The 19010-nt window shown below is 41.7% G+C and overlaps 1 protein-coding gene across 1 annotated transcript in view; it reads left to right on the top strand.

Moving 5' to 3' along the window:
- The first annotated feature begins 6 nt into the window (after positions 1 to 6).
- The window catches only part of TAF4 (TATA-box binding protein associated factor 4), a 35765-nt gene continuing 16761 nt past the window's right edge, over positions 7 to 19010 (top strand). Inside the window, exons 1-2 of the mRNA XM_008932920.3 lie at positions 7 to 252; positions 2192 to 3280. Coding sequence (XP_008931168.3) covers positions 219 to 252; positions 2192 to 3280 — 1123 coding nt within the window. The 5' untranslated portion in view covers positions 7 to 218. The remainder of the gene's footprint in view (positions 253 to 2191; positions 3281 to 19010) is intronic.

Genomic DNA, 19010 nt, shown 5'->3' with positions numbered 1-19010 from the left:
TGAGCGACCTGGTGGGCTCCCTGGAGTCCCAGCTGGCGGCCTCCGGCCACCACCACCAGCACCACAAGGCGCAGGAGCCCCTGAGGGCCGCTGGGGGGCTGCTGGGGAACCATGTTGTGAGCGGCAGCAGTAGCAGCAGCAGCCCAAGCCCCAGCCCTGGAGGAGTAGTAGTAGGAGGCAATGCTAATGCCCAAACAGAGAGCGGCAGCGGCAGCAAGATGGGACTGAGTGCCCCAAAGATTACAAAAGCAGGTAACGTGGGCAGGGGTGGGGGGCTCTGAGGGAGAGGGGCCCTCCCCTCCCCCCACTCCCCAGCTCCCGCTGCCTCCTTCCCTCTCTGCTTTCCCCCCTTTTCCCTCTCTCCTCCTTCTCGTTGTGGCAGGAGCGGGAGTGCAAAGGGTGGTATCGATCATACGGGGGAGAGCCTCCCCTCATCATGCCCCCTCGGTGTGTATCCGCGCCTTGCTCCCTCCCCTTTATTTTCCCTCCTCGCCCGTGCTTACTCGAGGGTGTTGGATCATGTGTGGGGGCAGCCGCCCCGCAGAAGGAGCCGGCAGTGCCCGTCCGTGACTCCGCCGGTCCCCTCTGCTTTTCCTGTCCTTGTTGCTGGAGTGTAAAAGGGCTCTGTTAATCCCGGGGGCTGAGGGGAGGCAGAGCCCACCCCTTCGGTCATGGCTGTGCCTCCTGTGCCGCCTGTGACTGCTCCCCTTCCCTCTCCAGGGGTGGAGGTTATGGGGGGGATTCCCTCTCGATAATGCCGCCTTAGCTGTCTGTGTAAATGCTCCTTCCCCTCCCCCTTCGCTGTTGCTGAAGTGGAAGGGGGTGTTATTAATCATGACACCTATTTCCTGTAGAGGAGGAAGCGAGGGGGGATTTCAAGGGGAGGAAGTCCCTCAAAATGCTTCCCCCCCCCAATATCTGCCTGACTTGATATTCCCCCCCGCACCCCTTCTCTTGTTCCAGGGGCTTGGAGGGGGCATCCAACACTCCCGTTCCTCCTCTGCCCTCAAGGGGGGGTTGTCACAACGCCGGGTCCCAGCAAGGGGGGGAATTCAGGCCACAACACCCCACCTTGCACAGCGCCTTCTCCCACCCGCCCACCCCCGGAGCTGCCTGGGAATATTCCCCCCTTCGTGCTGAGAGGGTTGTAGGGGGGCAGTGTGAAGGCTGGGACTGAGGGCTCACTACATGGGAACGGAGGGAAGCTGTTTTTTCAGGGGGATTGGGAGAAATGTCTCCCCAGAATCTCTCTGCAATTCCTCCCCTCCCCCCCCTTTTTTTTTTTTGCTTTCTACTTGCTGAAGTGTAAGAAGATACTACAGACCCTGTGTTATGATTGATGAAGCTCTTCTAGGAGGATCTCCTTGACCCTTATAACGTGCATCTCAGTGTCTCTCTGTCACTATTCTTTTCCCATTTCTATCTTCTTAGGGCCAGGACCTGGACTGTGTGTGATTGTACTTGTGATAACACCAGGCCTCATCAAGGGGCATGAGGATTATTCAGGACAAGAAGCTACATCATCTTGTCCTTTCTGAAAGCCAGCTTTGCTTTTTATTTATTTATTTTTAATTGTCTCTGGCTGTGGGAACTTCAGGTCCATAAGAACAAATTCTATAATAAAGAGAAGGGATCTTCTAGCAACCTGCTCGAGGTCCTGCAGTACCTCTTATCTTGCCAGGCCAATGTTTTGCTTTCCTTTCACTTTTCATATTTTACTGTTGTTGAACCTCCTGATCTGACTTACTTACTCTGTAGGTGATGACAGGATTAGAGGGTAATATGTGCTGGATGTAGGGAATATGTCTTAATAATGTGTCTTCCATGGCCATTTTCTCTCCTTGCAGTTGCAGTCCTTTTGCTAAATGTGATGTCAGGCTCTAGAATTGGGAAGAGGTCTAAGATGATCTTCCTCCCTTCCCTTGGTTCATATTAAATGTTTTCCCTGTTTTGTCTTACTGTAGTGTCAAAAGCAGGAGCATTGCAATTAATATTGAATCTGCCAGAGTTTGGTGGGAAATTGGAGGCTTCAAGATAATGTCTTCAAAGCCGTATTCAGTTTGTACTCTGTCCTGTTTTCCTGGCTCCAGGCAGGCAGCTCGGAAGATGGAGAAGACCTGGTGATGAGGGAGAACATTCTGTCTTCTCTTCTTGCTCATTCTGTCTGTTTACCCTTATTGTTGTTTTGCAGGAGCAGGAGGAGTGCAGGGGGGTGTTATTAATCATAACACCAGGTCCCAGACTTCAGCTCTGGATGGAGCCACCACAACGAGCACCAGCACCACCACTGCAGCAGCAGGAGGATCTGAAGTCACTGCTGCTCCAGGGACCCTCAGTCAGGGCAAATCGGTGGTTATCAGCACCATGGCAACTGCCTTGTCCACCAGGAATGGCAAGATTGGGACCACAACAGTGCAGACTTTGAATGGGAGTAACGTGGTGATGAACTCTCACCACACAGGAAGTGCTGCTTTCTCTGGGACTCCTGTGACTGCCAACCCCACTCCTGCACCTGCTGTTGCCCCTCTCGTTAACAATGGACCTGGATCCGTGGGGAAAGGAAACGCTGTTAATGCTGTTTTACCCTCAGCTTCCAACACTGTCATCCAGACTTCTTTCCTTAACACTGCTGTGTCCTCTGCATCTTCCTCCTCGCCCACAGTTATCTCCTCACAGCCACCGCCGAGCGTCGGGACCGGGGCGCCCACGGTGACGCTCGTGAGGCCCCCGATCCACACAGCAGGACCCACGGTAGCTGCAGCTGGTGCAGCCACTCAGAATGGGAGCAATACTGTGATCAATTCAACCATCAGTGTGGGGAGTTTTCCTGCTGTTGCCACAGCCACTGTGGGATCTGGAGTTTCCCTCCAGACATCGCTGGTGAACAGCCAGTCTGGTTCCACTGTGGCAGCAGCTCCTGCCACACAGGTCATCAAATCTGAGTCTCCTAAAACTATAGTCCAAGCCGTGTCCCAACAGCAGACGCTGGCTACTGGTGGCCAGCCCAGTACTACAGGGGGTAACATGATTATTGGGCAAACTATGCAAGCTGGGCTCTCAAATGTTGCTCCCAATCCTGGTGGGATACCTCCTGCGGCTCCTGGCACCCCCACAGGAATGGCTAAAGGCACTGCCAATACGGTGGCACAAAGTCTACCAAGGACTCCAACACCAACTACGAGTGGAATCAGAGCAACTTTGACTCCTACAGTTTTAGCACCTCGTTTGCCTCAGCCACCTCAGAATCCGACTAACATTCAGAACTTTCAGTTACCACCAGGTAAGTAAGAGGATTGAGGGATTTTATTTTGGAAGCGTATTTCTTGCAGGGAGGAGAGGTTCCAAGCAAGATTCCTTGCTGTTTAATTGTCAGTTGTGGAAAAGGCATTACATGTAACAATGAGAATCATCTGGTGTTGAGTAGTAGCATAGTAGCATTCCACTGCTCAGAGTATGACTTTGGGTGACCAGAAAGTGTTTTCAGCAGTAATAATTTGAAAATAATTCTGCCTGGTATCTTTGTTCCAGTGTGAGCGTAGATGAAGCTGCAAACTGCCAAAATGTGACAATGGAATATTATGCAATGAAATGTTGATATTTCATTTTCAAGAAAGGCATTTTGACTTTTCAGGCTGTTTTGTCAGTAGCTTGTAACCTTCACGTGCTGCTCAGTTCCCTCTCTGTCCCTGCATGCCCTCAGTACCACAGAGCTCTGGTGAATAGAGAAGCAGCAGATACAACAGGAGAAAACTACCTTCTTTTTGCTTTAAATACCTTCAAAGTCTGACTTAAAAACTCAGATTTGAAGCTTATTATCATCTTTTTAGTCACTGGCATTCTGATACAAAAGGCAGACTTCCTATGTCCTTACCTCACCCTGTTGTGTCTAGGGCTGCAGCGTTTGTAGTAGCTAGTCTCGTGCTTAGTGCTGAGCATCTCTGGACAAGGAATCTAGTCCTGAACTCAGTGGGTGAGTAAAAAGCAGGATGAGAAGCATTTCTTTGCTGAGAACTGTTGTGTCCCTCCTTAAATATCCTAGACTTGGAGATTTAAGGTTATATATTTGCTATTATTTTGAGCCAGGCTCGTTACTTTTATCTGCTTTGCTTTTTGACTGAAAATACTTGTGTGAACCTACATGTTGCTTCCTGTCTTCCTAATAATACATACAATAGCTGTATTCTTACTCTTCAGTGTTTTCAGGGCAGTATACAAAGAACAGCTAATTAAATTTTGCTACTAATACCGAGTGAAGTCAGTGGTGGTTGTGTATCATCTATTTCAAGTGGTCTTGGTAAAAATACATCTCTTGGAGCTCCTGACCAACCTCAGAGCAATGCACCTGTCACATAAAGTAGATCAGGAACTGTACTGTGTTACTGCACACTGTCTTTTTGTGTAATATACATAGTGGTATATGATGCCATGTAGTTTGATGAAATCTGTCAAACATTCTGGATATCCAAGTTCTAAATGGCATAAATATTTCTCCTTTTTTATTTTTTGTATAGAAGATTATTCCATATATGAGTAATTTGAATGACAATGTTGCGAATTTGAAAAATAGCAGTAAAACTCAGATCTTGAAATCCCAGTGCTTCATTTGAAGCTTGTAAATTGTTAGGCTGGAAAATTCTTATTTATTTATTTATTGCCATAACGTATCAAAGGATTGTTCAGGTTTACAATCTGTTGCCATGTATACCTACATTTTTGTTAATACTGCATTATAAACCTGATTATGGGGAAAAATACTTCTGTGGAGTCCAGTGGGACCTTTTTTTTAGGTGACTGATGTTTTCAAACTGCCGCACTTACTGAAATGTGTTACTCTTAGAAGCAATGTTGCCAGTTCTTAAGCAAAATTGGACTATAAATTTGCTTCTTTGGAGTTCTCGATAGATTGAAGTAAAACAATTTAAGTTCTAAGCGCTTGGGTTTTTATTAAACACTTTTCTTGTCTGTCCTACACTTTAAGAAATATTTATAACTTCAAAAGAACAAGCATGACTCTTAAAATAAGCAAGTGTTATGTGACTGGATACACAGAAATTGGAAATTGGGTTCTTGGATGACAAGACAGTCTTAATATTGAAAAAGATTTTTTTTTTTTTACAGATTATTTTTCTTTTAAATTGCTTTGGCTTGTTTGTTATACTTTCCAAAGCAGCCAACTTTGAAAATGTTTTGCAAAAGCATTTCTTTCAAAACACTTAAGAATTGGTGGATGCTGAGCTCTTACAAATCTCTCACAGGTGCAAGGGCCAACCACCTCTGGAAGTCTGGCCACATGCAACTGCTGAGAACTTTAGCAGAGTGCAGGTACATCCCTACTGAAAGGAGAATAGGTGACTGTGCTTTTGAAATTGTATTTCAAATGGCAACATCACAGGCCAGATTTTTGGAGGCAGTTTGGTAGGATGAAGGTGCAGCTGCAGTGCCTGTGTGCTGTGCACCTACTATGTGCATCACATTTGCATTCTCAAGTTTGTTTTTAAAAGTTAGTAATGTGTGCTAGTAAGAGTTGCTAAGACTTAGTGCTTGAAATCATACACTGCACACCCAGCTTTTTACACCAAGAATTACAAACACTTAGAAAGCAAGTTCTGATAGAAAGTTTGACCAATAAACAGCACATTTTACAGTTATTTTCGTACCCAGAATCACTGTTTCTAGCTCTCCAAAATACAGTGTCACAGGTATGGGAAGCAGAATGTAAGATGTCAGTAAGTGTTATTAACCTCGGACTTGAAAACTGGAAACCTTTCAAGGTTTCAAATGTTTTCTTAAAAAGAGCATGTGGGAAATAAGCTCATTCAATGGTCTTTAAAACACAGGACTTTTAGAATAATGCTTTGTATGGCATCAAGGCAAATGTGCAACAAACCTCAACTGACAAACTGGAGATGTTTGAAGAGCCAACGGGCCATAGTTGTTGTGACCTTGCTGGATTTTGGTGTATTGATTATTTAAGCAACTGGACTATTGAGAGTATCTGTGCATTAGTAGTGGTTTTCCACTACTGACATCTCTGAGGAAGAGGACTCTTGCACTTAGTCTTTTCTTCAGGAGCCTGTGTTTGAAACTTTGTGGTCCAATTGGACAGATTTGGGTAATGAAGGTCCCAAAATAACCTTATTTATATCTTCTTAGCAAAGACATGGAAATATTGTGAGATGATTTTGTAGGGGGCAGGAACAGAAGTTTCTCTTTATACAATACTGCCTTAAGGATGCAACATCTACTGAAACTGTGACTGAAAATAAATTGGATGAAGTTTGTTGTTTCCGAGTACTTCAGTAATGTGAAACATGTTTTGTACAATAATATGGGAAGAAATGGGAAAATCAGTTTGTTAAAGCAGTAAGTCAGTGTTCAGCTTTTGCAGGTGCTTAGAAAAGCCTGCAGAAAAGTATGACTGGGATTATGCCCTAAAATTTATCTTTTGCATTGTGAGAGTTTGTAAAGTGTTTAGAGGTCACTGCTGACACAGAGTAGAATCATCTTGTAAAATGGCAAAACTTACGTACTTTAAAATCACTTTTAAAAATACCATCTTGTCCAGCCAAGTGCTGTAGTACAAACCCAGCACTATGAGGTTGTGCCTACTTTAGCACTACTGTCAATTTGGGGTTCAAAGATTTGGTTTCTCTTCTTGCAGTGTTGTTACTCTGCTGCTTTATCTTTATGTACAAGCATCTCATAGTGAGTTTTTAAGGTGCTGGCTTAGAGAGAGGAGCAGATTGGCGAGTGCTGTGGGTATACAGTAAGAACAGTATAGTGCAGGTGGGTATGGACAGTTTTCTCTACTAGCTTAAGTAGAATTGAAATCTAGAAACTTTCACTTCCTCCTTTCCCCTCTTTTATTTTACCTACTGAGTGACTGTTCGTACTTACAGAAATTTGGTGGCTTGATCCTAAAGACTAAGTCTTTTTTTTCCTAAATAAATACAATTCTGTGACAGTCCTGTTTGAAGAGAGCAGGTAGGATGGGTTGTCCTTGTGGTTTTTTTTTTACTTCTGCAATCATGACCAGTGTTCCCGCTGGCAGTAGTGCAGCTGTAGTAGAACTGTTGTCACAGAGTTGTTTTGTTTTGTATCTAAAAATAAAATATCTTTATTACTTTCCCAAAACTCAGTTGGATCTGCCAGTAGCTGAAGACAGGGAATGAGACAAGACTTCTTCGTTGGAGGGCATCTCATGGGCCATTTCTGGCTGAGTTCAGGATGGGCCCTTTCTAGACTGAGAAACTGCTGGGGCCCCTTTAACGTGGAACGTTCCAGAGCTCTGAACGTTGCCAGTGGTTAAAACTTACTGTTGATGCTTTCCAGAAGCAAAGGGTACCTGAAGGAGCGTTGGTGCTGTACCTCTGCAGATCCTGGAAGATGTACTATGTGAATATGTACCCTCATGGTTTTCTTCATGGCCTTAGAGGCTCAAAACTTCACTTGGTGTTAAACAGGAGCTTCTTTTGTAGAAACCAATCAGTTTTTAGCTTGTGTTCACTATCCAAGAAGGATTTGGATTTAGGCCTTGGTTATAGTGGCTTTAGCATGGGAAAGCATGGGTTCAGGTCATTTTGACTTGAGCCAGTCATACATTTTGGAGCTGGAGTAACTGAAAAATAACTTCTGCAGGAGTAGTTCCATTTCTTTCAGTTGGGAGTTGGGGTGGTGGGCGATTGGGCAAAGGAGAGTGTATAAAAATGGAGAGAAGTGGCAGCTGAGAAGAAAGAAACAAACAATTTGTGTTACTTTTTCATACTGAGTACCTCATTCCTTGGGTAACTTTGTACTTGAAACATGTACCCCAGAAGTGCTCAAAGTAACTAGGATGTGGATAGATGTGGAAATCGTCAGACTTCCCTAATGTAAGAATTACAGAAAGGAATGATAGAAATACTATGAAGTAGTGGAATGTGGTTGTTTCTATTTCTCACTGACTAGTAAGCAAGTTGAAACATATCCTCATTATAGTTTCCCTGTGTGTTGCATGTGCTGCCAATATTATGCCTGTTAACCGTGCTGGCATGGCTTGATTTTGTTAAAAATAATGTCTGTAATGCACCATGACAATAGGAGCTCCTTAAAGTACTTATAGGATGTTTTACTTTCAAAGCATTTTACAAAACTTAATCCTTGCAACATGCCTATGTGGTTGGTAAACAAAGTAGTATGAACTCTGCTTTAGAGCTGGGGGAAAGAGCAACTTAGAGGAGTTCTGACTTGCCCAAGGCCATGCAGGAATCGATATTTTGCCAGGACTAGAGCCTGGGAGTCCTACACTTGGCGCAGAAAGTGGTATCTCCCTTTCTGAAAGATAACTCTGGATCTCCTCTGCAGAACTCTTCTGGGTGAGGGGTGGATTTTATGTTCAGATCATGCATCAGCAAAAGGAACATTCTGCTTTATTTGGAATCTGCTACATCAGATCTGCCATATGTCACCAGACCGAAAGTTGTGTTTGTTCGCATTGCAACTTCCATAACTGAGGAATCCTGCATCCTTGGCTTTGTACCCCAAAGGACCTGAGGCTCAGAGAGCTGTGCAGTAGGATTTTTTTGGCTCTGTTAAGAAGTGTCTCAGTGTTTTGCACATCTGATAAGAGTGGCTCGTTAAGTGATGGGATCTAATGGGAATATAATTGTGATTCTGTTAAGCTGTGAAAGCTACTGACTGACTACATGTTGTTCACTTCTGTTATGGAAAACACTCTTGCTCCCAACAGCCTTTGGAAGAGCATGTATGGATATGTCTGTATACGCTTCAAATCGTGATCATCTGGGTTTTTTGGGTATCACTAGGCTTATGATAAAGGTTGTTGGTCAATGACCAGAAGTGAGTGATTTATTTCTTTAGAGCTGTTTCACACTCTGCAAGAAGTTAGGTGTTTTCCATCTCTGAAATCTACCAGGTTACTTATAAAATGCAGCTTCTTGGTTTGAGGACCTCAAGTTTGGATGCTGCCCAGGACTTGAATGCCTTACTAACACAGGATGCTGCAGCAAGGTTAGCAAACTGAGGTGAAAATGCATTTTGGGCACTGATAAGACACAAATTAGTAGGTATCGCAAACTGTCTTCAAATTAAATGCTTTGGTGTATGAAAACTCTTACTATTGTTTGTCTTCCCTGTTTTGGGAAATAGGCTATAAATAGAACTCTAAAAAAATTTATGAAGTTCAAGAACACAGTTGAAAATACTGATATTTAAACTACCCGGGTTTTGAGCGAAGAGGAGGTGCTGGTGTGTGGAAAGGTTGCTTTCTGTTCTCATAAAAACTGTGATCAAAAACTGAGTCTGCTCAGAAGGAACTGGATATAGAAGTCACTTTACACATTAAACACTTTTTGTTACTATAGGCAGTTTTTGTCAGAAATACTCAAAATCAGCATTTTTACCTGAAAATAGCTACTGTTGTCAAGGTTATTTTTTGTGCTGAAACTTTTTGAATGTTTATAACCTCATTTATCTGTCTGACTCTGCTCCTTGAATTTGATGCCATTGCTTTATGTCAAAAAAAAAAGGCTTTTGCTAGTTGGAAGACTTAGCAAGTTTAGCTTTATTAGGCAATGTTATCTCTCCGGAAAGAAGATTTGAAAAGGTAGTGGCATGAAGAAAATAATTTTGAAAATACAAGAACCAAAGGCAATGATAGAAAGGAGATTTAGTCGTAGGTAACAGACAGTTATTTCAAGTGTATTATGAACTGTAAAGCTCTGTGCACGGCCACAGGGATGTTCTTGTGTACAGAGAGTTGTGTGATCCTTGAATGGTGCTGAAGGTTCCCTGGTGCACTCCTAGGACCGGACCCTCGGGATGCTCCTGTCCCATTGACAGGTTGCACACAGTTGTTGTACAGAGCTGGTGACTGTGGGGGTGTTCAGGCTTTGTTTTTGTGCTCTTACAGGTTGTTAATCCATTAACTTTAATTTGTTTTGAAACTAATTAAGATCTTGCCTAAATGCGAAAAGTCGTGTATTTGTACTGATAAAGGTTTCTTCAAAGTTGTAAAAGCTTTCTTGTTTGAATCCAGTTTTTGCTGTATCAGCCCTCTTGCATCTGGTTCCTCATAAGAGAAGCAAAATAGCTCATACAATAAGGTACTTCTACAAGGACACAGTTGTGTTCACACTGGAGATTTTAAGACTAAATTAGTGTGGCGAAATATCCAGCTCAGATGTTGAGAGAAGCATAAAAACTGTGCACAGACCAGGCTGTAATTAAGCAGGTGTAAAGACTGTGTGATCACTCATACTTCAGATTAGATGAGGCTTTGTTTTTCATTGAGGCTGTGGACGCACAAATGGAGCTTGTTGGTGGTTTTAAACCTTTTAGGACAGTTTTACCTCAGCTTACTCTGAAAATTTTTACCCCAGTTCCGTTCTGTGGTGATTTCTTTCCAGAAATGCTGGTTGTCTTCTGGAGGTGTGGGTATCTCAAGGAACTGTTTTTTACCACAAAGCCTCCTGTCTTGGAGTAATTTTCTTCAGGTGTCTTTAGCATAGTACTTAATGTGAAATGAAATTGTCCTTGAAGCCTTATTTATGCCTTTAAGGATTTTTTTAAACTGTAGAATATTTTTTAATGAGAACAAAACCCTGATTATCATCACTATGTAATGGTATAGATTATCAATAGTCAAGAAGGAGGTGATAATCATAAGGAATTGATACACCTGTGTCCTCTTCCTGCAGTGAGATCTGTTCAGTACCTCAGTAGAGCTGTCTTAAGACATTGTACAAATGTAGCTAATCTTTTGTCTGTAACTGTTGGAAGGCTAGAAATAAAAATATGAGTTTCTGTACTTATATTACCATGGTCAGAAAGTTATGACTTGAATATCAAAGGCTGATTCTCAGCAAAGTGCATAAATAGGTTATGAATCCTTGTACCCAGGGGTGGTGCTTTTGCTGTATATTTATACAGGATTTGCTGCAGGGTCCGACTGGGATATCAAGCTCTTTTTGCGGGATTTGGAAAAGTATATTGATAAAAATTAAATAACTTTTTGCCGTTGCAGAGCTCTATAAATTGGAACTGTAAGTTATGAATTATGTATGTCTTTTGGTGCATTTTTCTTTAAAATGCATTACTAGAATAAGTTTTTCAGTAACGTGTTGTAAGCAGTACCTAGACAACGAGTAACATAAAACTCGCAGCAGCGTGTAATGTTATTTTACATGACTGGCATGACTGTTCTATGACTTCTATTGAATCAAGTAAACCTCTCTAGTAAGAATGGTCTAACTTATGATTATAACTTGATTAATATACGCTTCTGAGAATAGCTGAACTGTTAAAAGCTATCACAGTGCTTTTGTGCAGAATAAAGCACGTGCTGGATAGACTGTGCTGACAACCAGTATAGTTGAAAAATGTGCGCTCTAGATACCAGGGTATAAACAAAACCAAACAATGAGGTGTGGTGCCATGCTCGAGCCTTTCTGAAATGGTTTGAGGGGGCAGCAAGGCTGCAGTAAGTTGTCTGCACACCTTCCTTCAGTTTATTAACCAAATATTTCTGTGAGGGAGGGTTAGATTGAGAACCTCTCTCCGAATGTAAAATAACATCAGGTGCACTCAGCCGAAGTGGTGGTGTGGCGAGAGGGACCAGTTGTGCTCACGTGAGTCAGAAGTACCAACTCTGAGGAGTTAACACTGAGGAATTGCAGCACTGGTGGCAAAAGAGTTGATGGAGGTGACCAGAAGAGTGTTTGCTGAGGGATCAGTGAGGGATGTCAGGAGAAGAGATCTGGAGCAGGGAGGCTGAGAGTAACTGAACTGTGTAGAAGTTAATAGACAGGCGTGAGGAGTTGTTGGTTTTTAATAGACATATGTGCAGTTGTGTTTGCAGTGGTATTAAGGGTGGATTGGGAGAAGATACAAGTGTTCATGCCCTGAGCTTCAACCTCTTATTTCCTTCCTTTCTTCCTTTTTTCCAGTGTATCATTTGGATTTCTTTCCTTCCCTGTCCTCCATGGGGGAGGGGGAGAGAAGGCACTAATTATTTATAAGTGTTAGTCATACCCAGTCATTAAGCTTAGTCACTACTCAGGACTGTGCATTTGATGGTTGGTAAAAATCAAAACGAGACCTGATTTTGTTTAAAAGCTTTCTGAATTCAAGCTTACAGGTGTGAAAATAATTCTGTTTCTGTGTGCAGACTAACTGAAAAAGCAGAGCTATTTAATAAATGTTGCTATCAGCCAAATGACATGTAATATCATGTCCCCTTGATAGTTTGTATTGAACTTGCAGGCGTAGTGTTTGGCATATTCTCAAAGCAGAATAATTTCTGTATGGGCAGTGAGAGAGGCATGAAATCCCAGAGGAGGATGTGGAGGGAACCTTTCCACTGAGACTGCCCTGGGGAGCTGTCAGTCAGTGGAATTGTCCAGTGTCAGGTCTCCACAGCTCTGGGTGAAAAGGTGACATCAGCAAAAGGGTTTTCTCACTGCTAAAATTACAAAGGGTGTATACCTAGAGTAGGGCATTCACGGTGGGGGCAAATTAAAGAAATGCTTTTTTTTATGGGGTTTCATGCACTTAGTTGTTGTAGGGTGTTGCTTTTTGAAGGAAGAAAACAATAATTTAAAGCATTTAAGGCATTACTCCTCATTAAGTATGTGTGTGCAGACTGATAAATGCAAAGTAGATTGGCCATTCCCATTCAGCACCAACCTTGATATGCCTTGGTTTAGACAAACTGTTTGTCACAAATGAAGACTAGCTGAGTTTTAAAATCTATTTAAAATAACAGAGGAAAAGAATTAGTGACACTTAATTTTGTGTCTTCCTTTCTGAAAACCAAATCTGATTTCGGTGTAACTGCATTATTGTATGATGTAAGTATATTGAAACTAATGGCAGAGCTAAATCTGAATCACTTGGAGATCAATAATTAAAGCAATTGGTTTAGCTCTTGATAGTGTTTTTCTTAGCTCTTTCTACATCAGACTAAAGACAGATTTGTGTGATGATTGGGTTGCAATTTAACAGAGCGCTCTGGTGTTTTGGCTTTGTATGCTTGACTAGAAAGGAATGTTAACACACTTTCAAGGAATATAGCTTTCCAGAGAAGTCAGAATAGTTTCAAATCACATTGTTGTTGAAGCGTTTGTCAGTCGTTGCTATATAAATTGATGTATTTCCCAGAACAATTCTTACACACCTTTTCAACTGGGCAGGTAAGATTTTTTCCATGTGGGATCACTGTTAAATTCAGTGGCTTTTTGGCCTTCCAGCATGACGTTATTCCTTTAATCATATTCTTAGACAACCTGTGAATCAATACTTTACAAATGATTCACTTCTTCACCTTTTAGACAGTACAATTGAGTTCTGTAATTTGAAACTGAGTTCTTACATAGTAAGAGTAAGTGAAAGCTTTTAAAATGAGGTTGAATTTTTTTGTCTGTTGACTCTTTAGTAAGAAAAAAGAAGCAGCTTTTCATAATACAAACTTGTGTACTTGGTCTGTACAAAATACTCTTTCTGGGCACTGCAGTCAGGATTCTTGAGGATATTTGCAAATGTATCTTTCACCCACCTTGGCAATAATCATAAATCAACTGTTAAAGAATCAGCGTTTCCGAGACCATAACGATTAGTTGTGATCTGTGTGTGCAGGTTGGGCGTGTGCAGAAAGGGGTGATGGCAAACAGTGGAGTGCTGTAGTAAACTGATGCTGTACTAAAACTTTTAGGCATTGGATCTGGGTAGAATTTTACTTTATTCCAGAGTGGCAGGAGTTGAAAAGTAAATCAAGTTAGGTGCTTTTGTAGTTCTTGTCCAAAACTCTGTGCTGTGCCAGTCTTCACTATGTGTAATGTTTACTGCCTGTTGGGAGAGACTCCAAGTGTTTTGTGTTAGAGATGTTCTGAAGCAACCCCTGACAGTCATGGCATGTTTTCTCATGCTAAGTTGTAGCTCACCTTCAGCACAGCAGGTGCCTTTCAGATGTGTGGGCACAGTGTGCACTGTGTGCTCAGTGCAGCTGTGCAGAACCTCATCTTCATGGCTTTGGGGTGCCCATTCCTCTGAAACAAGCCATGAGGGAATCTGGTACACACTCTCAGGTTGCTCCAGTGTGCTGGACAGCTCTAGCTCTGCTGGCAGTTTTATGGCCTGCAGACCTGCAGCTGAGCAGGGAACGTATCTGCTGCTAACTCGTGTTTGTACAGCCTGACCTCGTCGTGCCAGCACAGGGGAGGCACTTCTGGAGCAGCTCAAGTCACACATAGTGTTCATTTTGAGCTGGCTGGTTTGCAGGACCTGATACCTGCACTGTGGAGACTTCTCTGTCAGCACTGTGGTTATCCTTGTGGAGCTGAGATGCCTTTGTAGAAGTCACGAAACAACCACGTTTGATGAAACTCGAGAGCTTGGATCTCTGATGGTGTCGAAAGCTTCAGCAAGCTCAAGTAAAAGCTTCTTCTGGATTTCTTGTGCAGCAAAGGTCACCTGAGGTTCTAAGCACCTAAACTTAAGCCAGAGCACCTAATGCAGCTGGTGCACACCTCTCATGGGGTGTGAAATAGTGTGTCTTCAGTGACATCTAATCCACAGCTGTGTTACCATTTACAGTTCTGTGTTACTCATCTCGATTTGTAGTCCCTGTTTCTCATGAGCTGGTGTATAGATTGTCCTTCATGAGCTGCTACACATGTGCTGGTTACAAATGCTGCTTTTTGACACATGCAAATAATTGTAAGTGTGCTAGAAGTTGTCTGGTGTTAGGAAAGATTCCCTTAATTACCCAGGTTTTCATGGAGCTGCAGTGGACCAGCAGACTTCAATAGGTTCTTTCTGCTTTTCCTGGCCTTTCATTCCTGTAGAGTTAGAACTTTCCCAGGTAGGTCAGTTACTGTGAGAGAAGGAATAGTTGGACAGCGTTGATGTCAGTACCAGGTTATCCATTTCCTTTTCTGGAATAAGGGACATACATCACTTCTGCTAAAGCTGTTCCTGTAGTTTGTACAGGCAGCTGTCTTTTTCTCCAGCTGTCTACAGTATTCCAACTTTTTTGTATTGGAAAAATCGTAGAAACTTTGTGCTTTTATAAAACTTCTTTCATCTCATGGTCCCTGTTTTACCTGGTCCAACCACCTGCAGAACCTGGACTCGTCCCCTTTGCTTTAGATGGTTTTTGTGGTGTGTATGGCAACAACTTGCATAACCTTACAGACATTTGCTTTCCGTTTTGTTGCAACAGAATCTCTTCTGACAATTCCATAGGGATACTCTCATAAAGCTTTCTCCTGCTAATATGGCACAGCCCACATAGGATTACTGTCAGAATTTTCTGCCATGTCAAATGTTTGCAGCATCTTGCCACAAATGAGTGTGCGCTTGAGAGCTTAAGGCCCAAATGCTTTGACGTGGAGATAACCTCATAGTGAACTTCCCTGGCAAATCTAGTTAGGATTTGAAGATTTGTCAGATGTCAGTGGACTGTATGATCAATAACTTTATTTTCTAGAGGTGTTTGTAAGGACTTTGATTTCCTACACCAGAAGCATCAATCCTCTAGTTATTCTTTCAGGCTTGGACATTCTTTCTGAACACCAGCATGTGTGTGTATTGATTCTTTGCTGCCTAACCTGACCCCAGCTGTTTTTTCTTGGGAAATAAAGTTCAGTTACCTTTCTACTTTTAAGAAGAGAATTTCCTCAGGAGACTAGAAAAGGATATTCTCCATGCACTTTCAAGATCATACACCCATTAATTCTTCTGTCATGTCTCAGCTACTGAAAAAAACAACCTATTAAAAGTCTAGGTTCTTAGTAATAGTTCTGAATTGATCTGGATTAGACCATGAGCTACACTGTGGGTAATGAGCAAAATCTTTAAGCTTGAACCTTCTGTTCTTCTGTTCAGTGTCTGCATTAGGAAGAGAGATGTTGTCCCTTGGGATCTGATAGGATCCTGTCTAGGGTTTGTATTTCACAGATAGGCAGAAGTTTTGTCCTTGCACACTGGTATGAGACAAGCATGGGCACACCTTTTTGTGGTCCTCTTGTCACCTGTGGTATGGATGCAGTCCCTGAGACATGGAGCATTTGTCCTGAGAGGTGACACCCAGATACTCCTGCTGGTGTGGCAGTGAGAGGGGACAGTCTGCTGGACTGGGGATTTCCTCAGAACATTGATCTGAAGGTGCCTGCTATACCCGCAGCAAGTTTTAACTCTCTCCTTGAGAAGTCCAGCTCCTATACATATTATTAATTAAGATTTACCAGCAAAAACTGGTAACAAAACAGGAAACTTGTGTGGGTTTTTTTCTTTTTGGATGTAGAGGTTCTCTAGCAAGAATGTCTTGGGAATTACACAGATAATCAGAGTGGTCTGCAAAGGCTACACAATATTTTATTAGTCTTCTTAATTATTCTGTTATTTTTTTTTCTTTAGTCTTTGCTTAGCCAAGCCATGTTTCCAAGAAATAAGGAAGAGGGAGACATTTGAAAAAAGCCTGGTTTGTGTTTTTTTGACATGTCTTATGGCCAGAGCTCTTCACTTTTGATTCCAGTGCGTAATTTTCACAAGTTTTATTAATTAAAAAAAAAAAAACACCAACAAAGAAACAAACCCCCAAAGCACAGCACTTTGTAAATGGCAATGCTGATAGCAAATGGAAACACAAATAAGCAAGAGGCAAAGACGACACAGTAGAATCATGCAGCCACATCCTATAATAATGACATTTTCCCTCCCAAACACTCTGATAAACAGGAGAGATCTGGGAAGGTCTCCACAACAAGAACACGTGGGATGACCACTGTACTGGTCAAGAGCACAAGTCCCTTTGGCTTAAGGAGCAATCCAACTCAGTTTTGTTAATCCTTCATTTGGTGGAGCCATGATGAATTGTTTAATTCAAACTAAAATATGAGCCTCTTTCAGGATTCTCTTAAGCCTCTGACTTCTAACAAAAATGGTAATTAATTTTAATTTTAATTAGTTTTTTAATGAGAGACTTGGAAAGAATGCTTGAATATTTGCATTTTTAATATTGAATATGATTTTAGAGTACACGTGATCAGACTGTCTAGGAAAAATAAGGCAGAGAGATATTTAAAATGAACAAGTTTTATTGTCACCTTTTTATAATTGAACATTTCCAATTATCTTTATTAGCTGTTTGAGCTTAAATAGTAATTTATCCATTTGTGGAACAAACCCCTGGATGATAAACTTGAAACAGAAAGATCTTTTTCATCCTACTTTAAATATGTTGCTAAATTTAATTGAAACAGTGAGATACCGTATAAAATACTAGCTATCTACTAGTACCTGGTGGTCAGTTCTGACCTGGTTCATTCAGCATTTGCAACCTTATGCACTGGAGTTTGAGGTTATGATACTCACCTGTATTTAAATATTTAAAATATAAGTTTTGGAACGTAGGAGAAAGAAATTTGTTTTTCTACACATGTGTCTGTCTGTCCTTCCTCTGTTCTACTGCCACAAATGGATCAACTGAGATTCACATATGGATGGAGAGAGGGGGCTGTTACAGTCCTACACTGACGTTGTTTAGAAGGAGGAGGTAAATGGGGCTTTCTTTTTAATTCTTAATCGAGTTAGCACCAATGAGCCTTCTGAACTTCACTGAAAATCCACTTAGTGCCAGCCTGGGTGTAGTTTTGGGTTAGTGAGTTCCTTTTTTAGCTAATTGGGTTGGAAAAGAGTCTGTAGTTGGGCTGGGGGGAGAGAAGCTGAGAGAGCAGCTCCACCTCTGTTTTTAAAGAATTCTCAACAAGGCTTGAGGGGTGTTATGTGTTTGTTCAGTCAAAACTTACTTGCCTGCAGACTGTAGTACTGGTGAATTGCTGCACAGAAATTTCAGTAACCAAGTTCATCACAATCTGAATTTTTACACCTTGTCCTAAATCACTCATACACCAACATTCCAAGCAGGTAAAATGTCTCATATCATCATACCATGATTAAAGTTTATGCAAGACTAGTCAGATATTAGTAATTGTCTTTATGTTTGTATATAGCCCAGTGTGTGTGCACAGGAATTTATCAGGGGTAGGCCCTGAGATAATGACACCTTAGAAACTCTCTAAGTTGAAAATAACTGTGTATCAAATTTGAGTGGGAATGAAAGAAATGTTCAAATGTAGCTTTGTATGAGTTACTTTTTTATTATGACTTCAGTACTTGACGGAAAGTTCAGACTTCCCATAGTTAGAAATGTAGCAGGGTAGTACTTAAAGTCAGGGTTTGAATTACAAATGATTGTTTTATCTGTCTGCTGCCAAAAATTGAACTTTCTTGATATGTTTTCTAAAGCTCACATTACTGTGCTTTTCAACTGTCTGTTTGAGCAGTTGTGCTATGTTAATGTGTAGGCATGTTCTAATTTTGCATGTAGCTCAGGGAGAATATTTCATTGTTCAGACGTTGTGCTTGCACTCTATGGGTATCCAGCCTTCATTTTGTGGTTATTTCCCCTCTTTTCTCTCTTCTCATTCGTATTTTGGGGAGAAAACCAGTTAGTTGACAGGACTGCTGTGCTGAAGGGTAGTTGTGATGTTGCAGGGCATTAGTGGGTGGTGCACACCCATTCCTGAGACTGATGTGTGTGTTGAACTGTAGACAGGAGCAGTTATCACAGAGCTCTGATGCTATAAAAGTTTCTCATATGCAGGTGAGGGGTTATAACTTGGTGCTTTCAAATAATTTTAGTCACATTTCACTGGGAGAGAAGTTTAAAAAACAATCCCCTCTTCCCAAACTGCAGTTAGTGTCTCTTATGTTGCTTCTGTAAGGAAAAAATATATAGCTTTAAAGAATTTGTATGGTACATTAACCTTAGAATATCCTAGGGAACCCCAAAAATGGTGAGTTTTAAGAAAAAGAGTTTTCTGTGGGATATCAGTATAATTCTGGGATGTTTAAGGACTTGATGAAGGCACAGTCATAGGTAGTCATTGGGCCTTTTCCACTGCTAGAAACTAAATAGTACCCAACAAGCCTTAATATTTGATGTTGACTTG

This window comes from Manacus vitellinus, unplaced genomic scaffold (assembly GCF_001715985.3).
Source record: "Manacus vitellinus isolate BGI_N305 unplaced genomic scaffold, ASM171598v3 scaffold_26_pilon, whole genome shotgun sequence".
Taxonomy (NCBI): domain Eukaryota; kingdom Metazoa; phylum Chordata; class Aves; order Passeriformes; family Pipridae; genus Manacus; species Manacus vitellinus.
Note: the sequence above shows the minus strand (reverse complement) of the source record. Positions and strands in the feature narration are given on the sequence as shown.